Source organism: Myotis yumanensis, unplaced genomic scaffold, assembly GCF_028538775.1.
Source record: "Myotis yumanensis isolate MYYU_CA2020_CCGP unplaced genomic scaffold, mMyoYum1.0.hap1 SCAF_16, whole genome shotgun sequence".
Classification (NCBI taxonomy): Eukaryota; Metazoa; Chordata; class Mammalia; order Chiroptera; family Vespertilionidae; genus Myotis; species Myotis yumanensis.
Window position 1 is genome coordinate 51721975 of NW_027223767.1, and position 15767 is coordinate 51737741.

Below are 15767 nucleotides of genomic sequence, written 5' to 3' on the forward strand. Positions count from 1 at the left end.
CAGCCCCCACAGCTCACCCTCCACTCCCTGTCCCCCGGAGAGCCCTTCCTCCTGCTGAGCAGTCTCAGGCAGACACGACCCAACATTAACTACAATTTCAGGATGATTTCCTGGCGGGGGGGGGGGGGGGGGGGGGGGGAGGGGGAATTCTGGCAGACAGCGGGGGCCAGGCCATCTGGGGCTCCTCACTGGCCCAGCAGTGCTCCCTCTGCCCTCGGGGCCTGGCTGAGTCCTGCAGCAGAGACAGGAGGACAGACAGGAGGCTGGCCCAGGGGGGACTCTCGCTTCCCGAAGAGCCAGCGTGGCAGCCGGTGTCTCTGGCTCACGAGGTGTCCAGAGGTTCCCGCAAGAGCAGACACTGAGGGGGCGGGGGCCCTTCATTATTTGGGGTCTCTGCCTAGCAAGCCCTGGGAGAGGCCCCACAAGTCACCCAGGAACATGGGGGGGGACCTCACAGAGTGACTGCCCCACAGTGGGGCGTGGGGACCCCACCTGAGGGCCAGGGCCTACAGCCCAGGTCCTCCAAGCTCCTCTGGGTCCCCGTGCGGGAACCCCTGGTCGGGAGGGGCTGGTGCCCCTGGGAGGTGAACCTGCTGCCCACTGAGGCGGGACAGTTGGGCCCTAAGCCAGTGTGGCTCAGTGGATGGAGCATCAGCCTGCAGACTGAAGGGTCCTGGGTTCAATTCCTGGTCAAGGGCACGTACCTCGGTTGTAGGCTCGATCCCTGGCTGCAGTTGGGGCACTTGCAGGAAGCAACTGATCGGTGTGTCTCTCTCACATCGACGTTTCTCTCCCTCTCCCTCTCCCTCCCACTCTCTCTAAGAATCGATGGGAAATATCCCAGGGGAGGATTAGCAACAACAAAGAAGTGGGCCAGTGGCTGGTGAAACGGATGAAAAAGCGGGCAGACGGGCTCCGGGCGGACGCAGTCCGTGCAGCAGACACCCAGGGCCGCGCCCGGGACTCGCACCTGCAGGTGTCAGGGCTCCTTCCTGCGGTCTGTCCCCACGGGCGGGGTGTGACACCCCTTGGGCTCTTCCAGGAGGCACCCGGTGAGGCCCTCCGGTCGGCCCGGGGGTGGGGCGGCCCGCCCCAGGCCGGCCTCCTCACCCCACCTACCTGGGTCTCTCTCCATTGGGGAGGGGGGACTCCGGGGCTCCGCCCAGGGCTTCCCAAATAGCAGCTCAGCGCCAGCAGGACCCGGACGGAGACAGCAAGCACCCCTCCCTCCCCGATAGGGACCCCTTCTCTGGACCATCACGACGTCTCTCAGGGTCACGGTGTCGCCTCTTCACGGCCCGGCTCACAGCATCTCCTCGGGAAGCTGTGAGAGGGTGAGCACCGGGTGCCCCACGAACAGCCCAGCGTCCAGGCAGCGGCGAGGCTGAGACCCGTTTACCGCTACATGCCCGGCGTGGACTGACGCGCCCAGGGTTAAGTGTGAGGTTCAGGGAGGGGGCGGGGACACAGGGTGGGGCCGGGCCTCGCTGGGGGCGTCTCTGCTTTGTCTGCTGAGCATCTCCTCGCTGCTCCATCACCCCCTCTCCCGGGGGGGTCGGTCCCCACCCGCTGCGTGTGTTAAAGTCAGGCTGTTTCTCTCTGTGTTGTCGGGCTGGGCGAGATCTCGGCGCCTCTGGGACAAACTCTTTACCAGGAGGCGCCCTTTGCGGCGGCTTCACTCCTCGTCCTCTCCAGTGTCTCTCAAAGGCCAGTCTGCACCCCGGTGAAGGCCAGTTTGCATCCCGGTGAAGGCCAGTCTGCACCCCATGAAGGCCAGTCTGCACCCCGGTGAAGGCCAGTCTGCATCCCGGTGAAGGCCAGTCTGCACCCCGGTGAAGGCCAGTCTGCATCCCGGTGAAGGCCAGTCTGCACCCCATGAAGGCCAGTCTGCACCCCCGTGAAGGCCAGTCTGCACCTGATAAAGCCAGTCTGCACCCGGTGAGGCCAGCGTCCCCGCTTCTCATGCATAGGCGGCGAGTCCCCGCGGATTTATAAAACCTCCGTCTGATCAAGGGCCCACGACGGTCTTTGACGCTTCCTTCTGGGATTTGAGCGTTAGCTTCCCTCGGGGTCTGTGACCGACTCTGAACGGAGCGCAGGGTGCGAGCTGTGGGAGGCCCCTCGGTGAGGCGGGTCTGTCCCTGTGTCACCGAGACTGTCTTGTCTTTTCTCCTCGGCCCTTGATTCCTGTCACTTGACTGCGCCCCGAGGGGTGTGAGTCTTCTCCCTTTTCTGTGTTTTGGTTCTTTTAGGTCCTTGTATTTCCATCACAACTTTAGAATCAGATGGTCAGCTTCTATACGGTGTGCCCCCAGCAATGCACCCGCCTTTCACAGCTCAGTTGCTGTTTCTTTCTCCCAGATTTAACCCAGTGCAGTTAGTAAGCCATTCTGAGTGTGCATACATTTGGGGGACACCTGTATTTTTAAAAATATATATTTTATTGATTTTTACAGAGAGAAAGGGAGAGGGATAGAGAGTTAGAAATATTGATGAGAGAGAAACATCAATTTAGCTGCCTCCTGCACACTCCCTACTGGGGATATGCCCGCAACCAAGATATATGCCCTTGACCGGAACCCAACCTGGGACCCTTCAGTCCGTAGGCCGGGGCTCTATCCACTGAGCCAAACCAGTTAGGGAGACACCTGCATTTTGTAAAAGCTTCTGGGATATTGCTTAGGACTGCACTACACCTGCAGGTCAATTCAGGGAGAACTGATATCTTGAGTCAGCCAAGTCCTGGGGTTAGAGCTTCGCGGCATAAACCATCAGTACGAGCGGCCACCCCAGTTACACCAGGATGTCGTCACGTGAACCACTGACGCCACGATGGATGCGCGTTTTAAATATATTTTTATTGATTTCAGAGAGGAAGGGAGATAGAAACCTCAATGATGAGAATCACCAATTGGCTGCCTCCTGCACACCCCCCACTGGGGATCAAGCCTGTAAACCGGGCCTGTGCCCTGACTGGGAATCGAACTGTGACCTCCTGGTTCATAGACTGACGCTCAACCACTGAGCCAGGCTGGCCAGGCAGTACACGTGTGCTTGTGCAGTGAGCACTGTGGAAGTCAGGGTGTGGCTGCTGCCTCCACAGGCCAGGGGCTTTGTGGGGAGCCCCACGCTCCCCCTGGGGCCCAGCCCCGGCACGCAGGGCCCAGGGCCCACCGAGGACCGATGGGTGTGAGATCTGGCGCTGAGTCCAGACACTCTCACCACCCGGGAGAGTGGGTCACATGGCGTCCATCCTCCCTCTGCCTGTGGAACAGGCCAGGACCCTCGACAGAGGCCTGAGCCTGGCGGCCTGGATGGTGCTAGAATCCCCGCGGGTGTCCCGACGGCCTGCCTGGGACCGGGCTCATCCAGTTCCCCGAGCGTAGCACCAGGCGCCTCCCCGTCCTGGCGGTTTTGGAGGAGATGCTGCTATGAAATAAACTCTGTGATTATGGGAAACTCGGCAGGCGGTGCAATTGAGAGCATTACTTTCCAACTGCCCGTGCGGCGGGGCGGGGGGGGGAACAGGCAGGTGCTGACAGGGACACAGCTGGGGTGAGGGGGCAGAAGCAGCCCAGGGAGAAGGAGGAGGGACTCCCAAGGGGAGTCAGGTCTGTGAGAAGCGCAGGGGCCTCAGTGGGAGGCAGGAGGCGGGGAAGGGGCAGGCGGGACAGACAGAACCCAGATGGCCACGCGCTGGGCAGACTGGAGTTTATTTGCTGCACTTCCTTGGCGCTAGTTTACAAAGAAAAAACCCAACCAAACAAAAACAATTGGAATAATAATTATAATTCTTTAAAAACCCTGTCAACAGTTTTCAGTCATTTCTTTATATTTTATATTTTGACAAACTTTTTTTAAACAAATACAAAATAATCTGAAAGGAGAAAAACTGTACATGATAATTTACAGCTCCGATAAATAGACTAATACTGACGCCCGGCGGGGAGGGCTGCGCCCCCAGGAGGCCTGGGCTTCCCGCGCGGCCTGAGCCTTCACGGCTCCGGCGTGAAAGCACCTGAAGCCACTCCAGGGAGGACCTGTCCCAGGGGAGGCACCCCCGCCCACACGCTCCCACCAGCCCCTTTTCCAAAAGCGAATTCCAGAGATGTGAGCGCACTCCCATCGGGCCTGCAGGCGACAGGAGCCAGTCCCTGAGAGAAGCAGGGCCAGGCTGCTCCAGCCCTTCAGCCCACAGGCCGGAGGGCGGGCCCCCCCTGTCAGAAGGGACAGTGAAGCCACAGCACAGGCCGCCTGCCCTCCCTGTTCCCCTGCCCCGCGGGCTGACCAGGGAGGAGGTGTGTGTAGGACGGCGCAGCCGGGGGGAGGCAGAGCCACAGGGACGCCGGTCACCGGGCTCTGGGCCGCTGCGGTTTTGGTTATTAGGATTCAGCGCAGAAAAACGCTTTCTGTTCTAAAGCCCAGCAGGCGTGGCTGCCGAGGGACGAGCAGCAGGAGTACCTGGCAGGTTCTCACCGCTCGGCACCCCTGGTGCCAGGGACACACCCAGACGGTGCGCCAGGGTCACGTCCCTGCTGCTCCTCTGCCGCCGGCCCAGGGCCCACACCTGCCCAACGGGCAGGAAGCACATGGACAGCTCTGCTTCATGTTTTTCTTTAAAAACAAAAAAAATATACTTTATAGGACGTGGCTTCTCTTCCATGCGCTTTCTCACGTGTAACACTAGGCAGAGGCACGGGTCCTGAGCGGGGCTGGAGGCTTCCTCCCGGGAAACCCCGAGCGGCACTGTCCCCGGGGCTCGGCCGCGGCCGCTGAGCAGAGACTGTGCGGGCTCTGCACGGAGCTCAGGCCCCTCTCCCAGCGGCCCGCCTGCCGGCTCCCACTCGAAACCCACGGCGAAGCTGAAGCAGGAGGCAGGGCGGCGCCGTCCGCGCTCAGTGTCTCTTGGTGGAGGACACTTTCTTCTTCCGCGCGGCCAGCATCTCGTAGAAGGGGTCCCTGCTGATGGCGGCCCTGGAACAGAAAGGGGGCAGAGGCTGAGGAAGGGCGAGGACCCCTGTGCCCGTGTCGCCCGCCCGCTGTGTCCACACGACAGCTAAGGGACACGTGGTGCAGGCAATGAGCCAGCGGGGGTGCTCCAGGGCCGGACGGGGCGCATTCTCTCAGCTGTGGTCTAACTCGGGAAGACAAGCGTGTGGCTCAGTCCCTTGATGGCAGCTGGCATCCGTCAGGGCAGTGACGCCACGACCCAGCCAGCCCAGCTGCACCTGGTGCTTTCACAGGGCGGCCAGGCCTGCCCCGCGTCTATTTAAATGTGTTTATTGATTTCGGAGAGGAAGGGAGAGAGGGAGAGAGACATCAATGATGAGAGAATCGTCAATCAGCTGCCTCCTGCACACCCCGCACTGGGGATCGAGCCAGTGACCCGGGCTTGTGCCCTGACCAGGAATGGAACATGACCTGGTTCCTAGGTCAATGCTCAACCACTGAGCCACGCTGGCCGGGCCCAGGTCACTCGGAGTGCCTGCTCTACTCGCTCCATAACCCGGGCCCGGCACTGGGCCCAGGACCGGAGGGGCAGCGCGAGTGCCTGCCGAGCCGCCCTCACGTCCCGCATTTTCCAGGCCGAGCCGGTTGTGCTCGGAAGGGCTGAATCTGAACTCGCTTTTCCAGAGAAGCGGCGGCCATGTGCCGACTGCTCCGGGGCAGCTCCCAGCCCCGGGCCCGCCGGCTCTGCCCTGAGCGGTAAGTGCCAGCTCCTGCGAAGCTGTGGTGAGCCATGTCCCCAGGGCTTCTTGGGGACGCAGAACGGGCAGTGCCTGCAGCGTGTCCCGAGGGGACCCCCGAGGTTGAGGGGTGTCGTTTGCTCACAGCTTGCTGGCCCACATGGCGCTGGCTTTAGTGGAGATGCCGCCAAAAGGGCAAAGACTACAAAGCACCAGACCTCCAGACAGGCGGGCCTCGCAGACAACGCCCCTCCCACGGGACCAGGCAAGGACTTCGGACTCCTCGGGCCTCGAGTCAGTGTGGCCTCCCTGGTCTCCAGGGGAGTCAGAGGCCGTCACAGGGAGACGCTCAGGGAGCACTTGGGGCACAGCTGACGGACGAGGTGCGGGAGGGGAGAGCGAGGCGAGGCCGTGCGCAGGAGGCTGTGCCCGGAGAGAAGCAGCAGCTCGCATGGGGGCACGGCAGCGCCCTAACAGGCTTCGCAGGCAGAACGGGGAGCAAGCCTGTCCTGTGATCACCTCTCCTGCCGGCAGGAACGGGAGTGAGCCTCCCCCCCCTCCCCCCCAGCTACGAGGCTTCAGGCCAACAGTTTTTCCTCGATGGGCCTCAGTTTCCTCATCTGTAAATGGGACTCAGAAATGACAAAACACAACTACCCCTATCACCAGAGCTGCCACCGTGAACACGAGACCTGCTGCAGAAGACCTGAGAAGACCAGCCCTGAGAAGGGCTCCTGGCCCCGCCCGCCCGCGGCCTGCTCCCCTTGGGCTGGGAGGTCGCCTGGGAAAGCCAGATCCGAGTGCTGGAACCCAGGAAAGTGACCTGTGGTCCCCATCGCACTCCCAGGGCTTCAGAGCCAGGAGCACCCGGGCAGGAAAGCGGGCGGGAAAGCAGGCGGGCGTGGGTGCTACCTGATGCGTCTGATCCACTCCTCCTTCTCCTCGGGTGTCGGGGCGGAGATGCGGTACACGGTGTGGTTGCCCTCCACCACGCGCCCGTCCGCCTCCGTCTTGCAGGCCTTGATGACCTGGTCCTTACTGTCCGGGATGTACAGCTCGAAGCAGTTCTGCAACCAGAGCGGTCGTCTAAGCGATGCTGAGCACGCAGCAATGACCTCGCCGCGAGCCTCCATGCAGACCCGCAACAGGCCGCGCGTGCTCCTGGGGCAGCGAGGGGCCGGCGTGGATGCTGAGACTGCAGGCTGCGTCTAACCAGACAAGCAGCTCTACGGGTGCCTGGACGAAGGCGGAGCCAGCAGCAAGGCCACGACGTCCGAGGCCCACCGCTCCCGCCAGGCCGCCGACCGAGTGCCGCTGCCCCTGGGGAGGGACGACCCACCCGTGGATGGTCAGTGAGTGACGCTCAGCAGGTGGAAGAACCAAGAAGCTACTGAGGGCCTCGGCTTCGGCCCGAACACTAAATCCAAGGCACGCGTCCTCTTCCGCGGCGTCCTCTACGTGACCTGGCCGTCCTGCTCGGTGAAGAGCTGCACCACGCCTGCCGCCCCCGCGCTCACAGCAAGTACTCACTGGCTTCTTGGAGTCCTCCACCTCCCGGATGCTCAGGTTCTCCAGCGGGATGATCCCCCGGGGCTCCTTGTCCTGCGGGCGTTGGGAGCTTAGCCTCGGTGGGTGACACCGGCTCCACACACCCCATGGGCCTTCCCCGCCTTCTCCCGCCTCAGCTGGGCCCACATCGATGCTCACACCAGGAAAGGGTCCGAAACCCCACGGGCGCTGTCTCAGCACCCCACCTGCGTCCCCATCACCAGAGGCCCCGGCGAAGAGCACGCTCAGGGCTCCAACAGATCCCGCAGGAGCCGTGGCTGGCCCTCGGCGGGAAGAGGCGGCGTTTTACACGGAACACGGGTGCCTCTGCCTGCCCTGCTCATCGTTCAGGCCTCAGTGCTGGAGTCCGAGGGGCTCCAGTGCCAGCGCTAGAGCTGTGTCCCAGGGCATTATCCGCTCATCACTGCCTCTCCTCAAACAGAGCGCCTCGTGACAACTCACCCAGGGCCCACACGGGCACCTCAACTCCTGCCCAGGACACAGCAACCTTGTTGCCCCCTCTCTGGCCCTCCTGCTGGGCTTCCAAGCTCAGAGGAGCTGGTGATCCCACAAGTACCTACATACAGCCAGACAGCCAGACAGGTGACACACAGCCAGACAGACAGGTGACACACAGCCAGACAGACAGCTGACATACAGACAGCCAGACAGCTCCACACAGACAGAGAGCTGACACACAGACAGCCAGACAGACAGGTGACACACAGACAGCCAGACAGACAGCTGACACACAGACAGCCAGACAGGTGACACACAGCCAGCTCCACACAGACAGACAGATGACACACAGACAGCTCCACACAGCCAGACAGACAGGTGACACACACACAGCCAGACAGACAGGTGACACACAGCCAGACAGACAGCTGACACACAGACAGCCAGACAGCTCCACACAGACAGATAGCTGACACACAGACAGCCAGACAGACAGGTGACACACAGACAGCCAGACAGACAGCTGACACACAGACAGCCAGACAGACAGGTGACACACAGCCAGCTCCACACAGACAGACAGGTGACACACAGCCAGCTCCACACAGACAGACAGATGACACACAGACAGCTCCACACAGCCAGACAGACAGGTGACACACACACAGCCAGACAGACAGGTGACACACAGCCAGACAGACAGCTGACACACAGACAGCCAGACAGACAGGTGACACACAGCCAGACAGACAGGTGACACACAGACAGCTCCACACAGCCAGACAGACAGATGACACACAGACAGCTCCACACAGCCAGCCAGACAGGTGACACACACACAGCCAGCCAGACAGGTGACACACAGACATACAGCTCCACACAGACAGCCAGACAGACAGGTGACACACAGACAGCTCCACACAGCCAGCCAGACAGGTGACACACACACAGCCAGCCAGACAGGTGACACACAGACATACAGCTCCACACAGACAGCCAGACAGACAGGTGACACACAGCCAGACAGCCAGCTCCACACAGACAGGTGACACACAGCCAGACAGACAGCTGACAGCCTGGCCCCAGGCGCAGGCACCAGCGGCAGCTCACCGTCGTGTACTCAAAGTAGTACAGGCAGTTGTCGGTCAGGATGAACCAGCGGCGTTTCCAGGTCTTTACCCGGCCACCTGAGAACAAGAAGAGACGCGTGTGGGACGGGAGGTGCCGGGCAAGGCAGCCCGCAGCACGCAGCCCCCTCCGGGCGAGGAGGAAGCGAGGGCAGGCCCAGGGGACACGGAGACCATGGCAAGGCTGACATCGGTGACAAGACAGAGCCAGACAGAAGCACCTTTCACGAGTGCAAGTGTGTGGTACAAGCACAGCAAGCAAGCGAGGCGGCGCCCGAGACGAGGCCAGGACAGCGATGAGGATGAGGCGGGGTTGCGGGGGAGCCGGGACGCGAGGGTGTGCCGCGCAGGTCTGACTGGGGCTGGGAGCTTCTCTCACACAAACCGAGGGGAGAGGGCCAGCCCGTCCGCGATCAGCCCGCGTGGAGCTGCTGCACCGGAGGGGAGGGACGGGGAGGAGGACATCATCCCGTCGCCACGGAACCAGCTCTCCTGGACGTGGGACCACACCTTCCTGGGGTCATGAACCCACCAGCTCCCGCCTCCGGACCAGGGCGTGTCACAGGAGACTTGCAGCAACAAGCAGACGGCCTCCTGAGCACCGAGTGCAGCTGCGAGCTGGGGGCGCCCTTGTCCTCAGCTAGAAACACGCAAGTGGCCCGACGTCCTGGGGAGGTGCTGGGAGGGAGACTGGCCTGGCTGCGTGGACAAGCCCTCCTGCCTCGGGCACGACCACGACCATCCTTTTCCCTCCACTTGACGTAAGTGGAGGGAAAGCTCGCTGCGCGTGAGCCTACACCATGACCCAGAAGCCTCAGTGCCGACACGCGTGGCTCTCTAAGTGCGTGTCCTGTGGGCGGCACAGGCTCTGTCCGCCAGCACGTCACTACGGAGCGCAGAGCATAACTTCCCCAATCTGCACAGAAGGCGAGGGCCTCCGTGTGCCCTGCTCTCTCCTCCCTCCTCGCAGAGAGATGGGGGTTTGGGGCAGCGTTTCCCACCACAAGGAGACGCCTGCGGGTGAAGAAAGCCTGCAGCATAGGTCCCTGTGCAGGGTGGGCTCTGCGTGGGGCCTGAGCTCCCTCCAGGGAGGAAGGGGGGGGGGAGGGCTGACCACTGGCACCGAGGTCTGAATGGCACAGCCTCGGCCAGGGGCAGGATTGGCCACCCGCCCTGTGCTGGGTCGAGCAGGCTGGCCCTCTCCCCACAGCAGTGCGGGTACGTGAGCGCGTGCCTCTGGTCCCAAAGGCGAGGGTGAGCGGCCATGGATGGAGATGTGACATGCACGTGGGGATGGGAAGGCTGGGCAGACCGAGGGTGTGAGGAAGGGGAGACACGATTTCCTTCCTTAGAACTGGAGCTATTTGGATGTAAAAAGGACCCTCTGCCCATCTTGGGGTGCGAGAACTCAGCTCTTCTGCCCCTTGGGCCTCCATCCCCATACAGGGCTCAGCACCCAGGACACCTGGCCCCTCGCTGCTGACCATGCACTTCCCTCGCGGGACCCCCGGGACTTGGGGCTCAGGAGGCCATGGGAGGTCAATGCCAGAGGGAGGGGGAGTCTAGCAGCAAAAGCAAAGCCGGGAGCCTCCCCGACGGAAAAGCCGGGTGTTCCCTGAGCACCTGCGGCGTCAGACTCTGCCCGGCAGCTCCACTGCGTCCCAGGGGGACACTGCGTGGGAAGGAGCAGAGTGGGACAAGCAGACAGGTCAGTGCGCACCTAGGACAGTCCCTGTGGAACTCACAGGGCCACGCCGCTCACAGTCCCGCCCGAGGGGAGGCAGAGGCCGCTCCAGTCCCCAGCGCTGTCACACGTCACTGCTCGGTGGCCCTTTCTCTGGGCGGCTCTGCCACGTCGAGCTGAGCCGCCGCCTGAGGAGCTCCTTGCCTGAGAAAAGCACGTTCCCCAAACCAGCACGTGCAGGGGGACCCCGACAACTAAGGCCGATCTGGGGTGTTTAATGACGACTCATTGAAAAAAAGGAGGGAGAAACATGACAAAAAACAGCCAAGCCCGGCCGGTGGCTGTGGCTGAGAGTCGACCTATGAACCAGGAGGTCACCAGCTCGATCCCCAGTCAGCACACAGGCCCGGGTTGCGGGCTGGATCACCAGTGCGGAGCGTGCAGGAGGCAGCTCTCTCATCGTTGATGTTTCTATCTCTCTCTCCTCTCCCTTCCTCTCTCTGAAATCAACACGTACATATTTTAAAAACTATTTTAATAATAAAAATATAAAAAACAGAGCCAAGGTTGGAACGCCCTCCCCGACACCTAGGACTTGAGCAAAGGGGCGTCCGGGCGTCCTGGTTCTGTCTCCGTTCCGTCTCCCTGGGCGGCGTCCTGCGTTTAGGAAGCACATCCCCCAGGTGCCCCTGGCACGGCGGACGGAGCCCGGCTCTGGGCGTCAGACACCCCTCTCCACTGTGGGGGTGACTTTCTCAGCAAGGGCGCTGGATCCCACCACACAGCCCTGCGTGGCCAAGGAGGAGCCGGGGTCCCCTGGCTTCTCGCAGTGCCGCCCGCAGGGCAGCGACTGCCCCTGGCGCCTCCCTGCCTGGCCCGGGGCCACTCCTCACCGGACCGGACCTGCCCAGTTCCCCAGGGACTGTACGCGAAGTTAGAAGCGGCATTAACACTACCACCAGCAACTAAAACAGGCCACCGAGTAACAAAGCCAGAGGCTGCAGCAGTCACAGCGCCGGGCAGAGCGCGAGCAGGCGAGGGGTTACATACCTCCTGGAGTTTGGGGCAAGGAAAAGGAGCCAAAACCATGGAAACATACAAACGAGGGAGAAAAGAAAATTAAAACAAAGAAATCAAATCCACCTCCTTAGTCAGTGCAACGTATTAGTCATTCACAACTGCTGGGGGAGGGGGCCGGGGCTGGGGGCAAACATGGCCCCCGGCGTGCTGCTGCCTGGCCACGCCCCACGGGAAAGGGGGATCCCAGGCATTGCCGAAACCTGCCCCCACGGGCCCCCCATCAGCTCTCATGAAGCGGCCGCAGATCGGGGTCCAGCGCCCCCAGCAGAGTGAGGAGACGGGGGAGTGGACTTCCTTCTGCGGGTGGCACTGTTTAGTGTGTGTGAGAATGCACACGCAGACCCACGCATGCTCTGTGCATGTGTACACAAGAGTACACGTTCTGTGGCGATACGGACACACACACCACGCCAGGCAGCTGTGAAGCCCCGAGGACCAGGTGGTGGGGCTTTGGGAATGGAATGCAGTGACCTAACAAGTGAGACCACGCCTCAACTTTTCTTTTTAAAAAACACGGGGAGTCTCGCGTGCATTTGCGTGTCCTGGTACAAGCACCGAGGCGACCCTTTGCTGATCTAATCTCGGCCACGCTGGCCACGCTAGCTCCCTGGCCCCGCATCAGCACTGACACAAACCTTGCTGGAGGGACGCACATGCAAATGCATGTGCCGTTCCCTTCCCAGCAGCTCCCTTTACACCCGAGCCACGTGGCGCGGAGGGCGCAGAGCGGCGTGGCTGCCTCTGTGGTCAGTAAGCGAGAGCCTGAACCACAGGGCCCACAGGCTAGAGGTGGACGGAGCGCTGGCTCAGTCAGGAGCCCAGGACTCCCGCAGCTGTAGGAGCGCACGGGCGAGTCACGAGGCACAAACACGGGCTGGGCGGTGCTTTCAGAGGAAATGGAGGCCCTGCCGCCGTCCCACCAGCGCGCGCTCCCAGGTGGGTCAGCAGCGGCTGAGCGACTTCGACTTCCCGCCTCCCGGGCAGCTACAATGGGGGGCAGGACCCGCTACCGACGCCCTGACAGTGTGGGGACGGGATTCGCCAAGGCCAAGGCTGAGGCAGAACAGAGCACTCTCAGCGGCCAAACCCTGACCTCGCCCCTCAGGCTCTCTGGGCTCTGGACGGTTGATGAAACCATCAGCGGCCACGGCGTGGAAGCCCCTCCCTTCTTCCTCCTGGTCACTCAGCCCCTTCCCGGCCACGGCTCGGCCATCAAGCTCACGGGCGCCCCAGGGAGGATTAACTTGTTTTCTGCATGGAGGGCATTAGCGTGGCTGGGTTGGGGGTGCTTCGGGGTGCACGCAGCCGGGCCGAGGTTCGCCATGCACACGCCCGTGAGCCAGATGCAGAGCATGATGATGCTGGGGGTGCGGGGTGCACGTGTGTGATGGGAAGTAGAGATGGACGCAGCTGGCCACCGCCAGTGAGCGAGAGGGGGCGGGGAAGAGGAAGGACCGGGCGCGTGGGGTGCAAATGCACGCGGCTGTTTCATGGAGAGGGAAGTCCCCCCGACACTCTGGCGTCCCCTGGGGCACTGACTGGCTTCCATTTCCTTCTGGAGGTGGGTTTCATGGTAACAGTATGGATGCCTCCCGAAGGCCCTCCACAGCGCCTCCGTGACCACCCGTGTTCCCACGCTCGTGCACGCGCCCTCACGGCCGAGTCGGGGCTGAGCGGGGGTCCTCACCGAGCTTCAGGAGCCAGCCCTCGCGGTCCGGGTTGAAGAAGGTGTGAGTGAGGTCGTTCCCGTCGTCCTCCGGGATTTTGAAGGGCTCGTTTTTGATGCTCTCGTAGAGGTTCTGGGAGAGACAGCACCGCTTGCCTCTGGTTCTAGAAACACTCCCTCCCTCCTCGTGCCTCACCCCCACCAGCACCCTGCACCCGGGCCACATGCCTCTGGGCAACAAGAACAGAAGAAACAGCTCCTGCCTCGGGCGACTCCGGAGACAAAAGGACGAGCCTCGGGCCAGCCCAGGAGGAGAGAAAGCCCGTCCCTGCCAGCTTCCTGTCCATAAACCACGTCCTGGCCCCTGGCTGGGCCTCCCACGGCTCCTCCGCAGGGAACGCGCACTCACCCGGAGCAGCTCCTCGGGCAGGTCCCCGCCGTCGTTGATGCCGCGGTTCATGGCGATGAACCTCTCCGCCGTGGGCTTGTCTTTGACGTTGGGGTTGTGCAGGCTGGTGTTCAGCATGATGATGGCGAACGAGAGGACATAGCACGTGTCTAGAGAGAAGCGGAGAGGCGCTCAGAAGTGCCCACGAAGGAGCAGGGCATGCGGTGGCGTTGAGGCCGGGACACGGTGGTGCCTGGCACTGGGTACTGGGCAGCTGGGCCGCCCCAGGAGAGCCAGGCGGCAGACAGTGTCCAGGACTCAAAGGGGCCCCCTTTCTCAGACCGTAATGAACGGCACCCTCAGAGCACAGGGAGAACCACGCGCGAGAGAGAGAAAATCCACCAGGATCCTCCCCGCCTGGCGGGCACCTACTGCATTCACTCCCGTCTACATGGCCCTCCGGCGGTCACACACGGCCAATGTCCTACTGAGCCACGCTGGGACTAAACCGGAATTCAAACAGGCACGTAGTTTGAGTCCCGATCTCATTAGCATTTTCCTATGTCAATTAAGAACTTTTAAAACATGATTTTTAAAAGAGACCACAATTTATACGCCTCTTCCCTGTGGCTGGGTTTCTGGGGGGTTTCCTACTTTTTCCTGCTGCAAACACCCCCTCGTCGACGTGCTCAGGCAGGCGCCCACCCTCTCTGCAAGGGCCCCAACACCGAGAGGAGCCCGCAGGCCGCCGCGCCGGCCGCCTACCCGTGGACTGGAACACGCCGGGGTTGCACTGGCAGTAGCGCTGGGCGAACGCCTCCATCATCCGGTCGATCTTCTGAGCCTCTCCCGGCAGCCGGAAGCTCCACAGGAACTGCCTGCGGGAGGGAGACGCTGTCACGGGCGGGGGCACCTTCACTTCCCCGGGACCTTCCTCCCAAGGCCCAGGGACATGTGCGGGGCAAGGCTCCCGACAGTGACTCGGCTCGGGCACCAATGCGCCGTCGCACATCCCTGCGTCCCGGGCACAGGCGCGGTGTGCGAGAAGCAATGAACATCAGCACTCCCCTATGAACAGAGGGGCTGTCCTAAGAAGCGCACATGGACTGACACACGGCCAGTGCTCTCGTAGGTGAGCCCGGCTTCCGGAGCACGGGGGCGGTGGGGGGGACGGGGTGGGGGTGCAGGCCAGACTCTCCCGCCCCTCACGGTGGCCCCTTTGAGCCAAGACCCATGGCCACAGGCTGACCTGTCCGCCCAGTGACAGCACAGGAAGTGAGGCACACAGACCCCACGCAGGGAGAACACCCACGGTGATTTCTCAGAGAGCACAAACGAACAGGTTCAGTAAAAATGAAAGTTTACTTTTCTCTTTCTAAAATGAAGGGCACAGGTACCTACTTCCTATTCCAGGGCTAAATTAAAGTGTTTTCTAAACTAAAAATTGGGAAAGACTTTAAATTTTAAATACATGTTAATCTCCAGAAAGAATATTAACTGAAGAACCTGAGGGAAGGTTTTGCAAAGTTTGCCCTCAGAACACAACATGGTTCCCTCACTTCCACCATCATCCCAGTCACCGCCCGCAGAGGGCATCTCTTAGGACACTTCCGGGTTCCCACAAGCCCAGCCCAGCACTGCCATTTCCCCACAGTGTCACCCGGGAGGCAGTGCCACCCACAGTGTCACCCGGGAGGCAGTGCCACCCCACAGGACAACCTGGGAGACAGTGCCACCCCACAGGGCCACCTGGGAGGCAGTGCCACCCCACAGGGCCCCCCGGGAGGCAGTGCCACCCACAGTGTCACCCGGGAGGCAGTGCCACCCACAGTGTCACCCGGGAGGCAGTGCCACCCCACAGGGCCCCCCGGGAGGCAGTGCCACCCACAGTGTCACCCGGGAGGCAGTGCCACCCCACAGGGCCCCCCGGGAGGCAGTGCCACCCACAGGGCCACCCGGGAGGCAGTGCCACCCCACAGGGCCCCCCGGGAGGCAGTGCCACCCCACAGGGCCCCCCGGGAGGCAGTGCCACCCACAGGGCCACCCGGGAGGCAGTGCCACCCACAGTGTCACCTGGGAGGCAGAAGCTGAGACCTGGCCCCGCTTCCAGGCATCGCCTGGCCGGCAC

General features: G+C 62.3%; 1 protein-coding gene across 3 annotated transcripts in view; it reads right to left on the minus strand.

The window, feature by feature from the left end:
• Positions 1-3697: 3697 nt before the first annotated feature.
• CYTH1 (cytohesin 1) overlaps positions 3698-15767 on the minus strand; it is a 51762-nt gene continuing 39692 nt past the window's right edge. For 2 of the 3 annotated variants that reach the window (XM_070393132.1, XM_070393133.1), the window contains exons 7-13: positions 14405-14517; positions 13661-13809; positions 13272-13384; positions 8805-8883; positions 7218-7289; positions 6600-6754; positions 3698-4974 (exon numbers count right to left, since the gene is read on the minus strand). In XM_070393132.1, coding sequence (XP_070249233.1) covers positions 4896-4974; positions 6600-6754; positions 7218-7289; positions 8805-8883; positions 13272-13384; positions 13661-13809; positions 14405-14517 — 760 coding nt within the window. In that variant the 3' untranslated portion in view covers positions 3698-4895. The remainder of the gene's footprint in view (positions 4975-6599; positions 6755-7217; positions 7290-8804; positions 8884-13271; positions 13385-13660; positions 13810-14404; positions 14518-15767) is intronic. The other variant, XM_070393130.1, reaches the window with a different exon arrangement.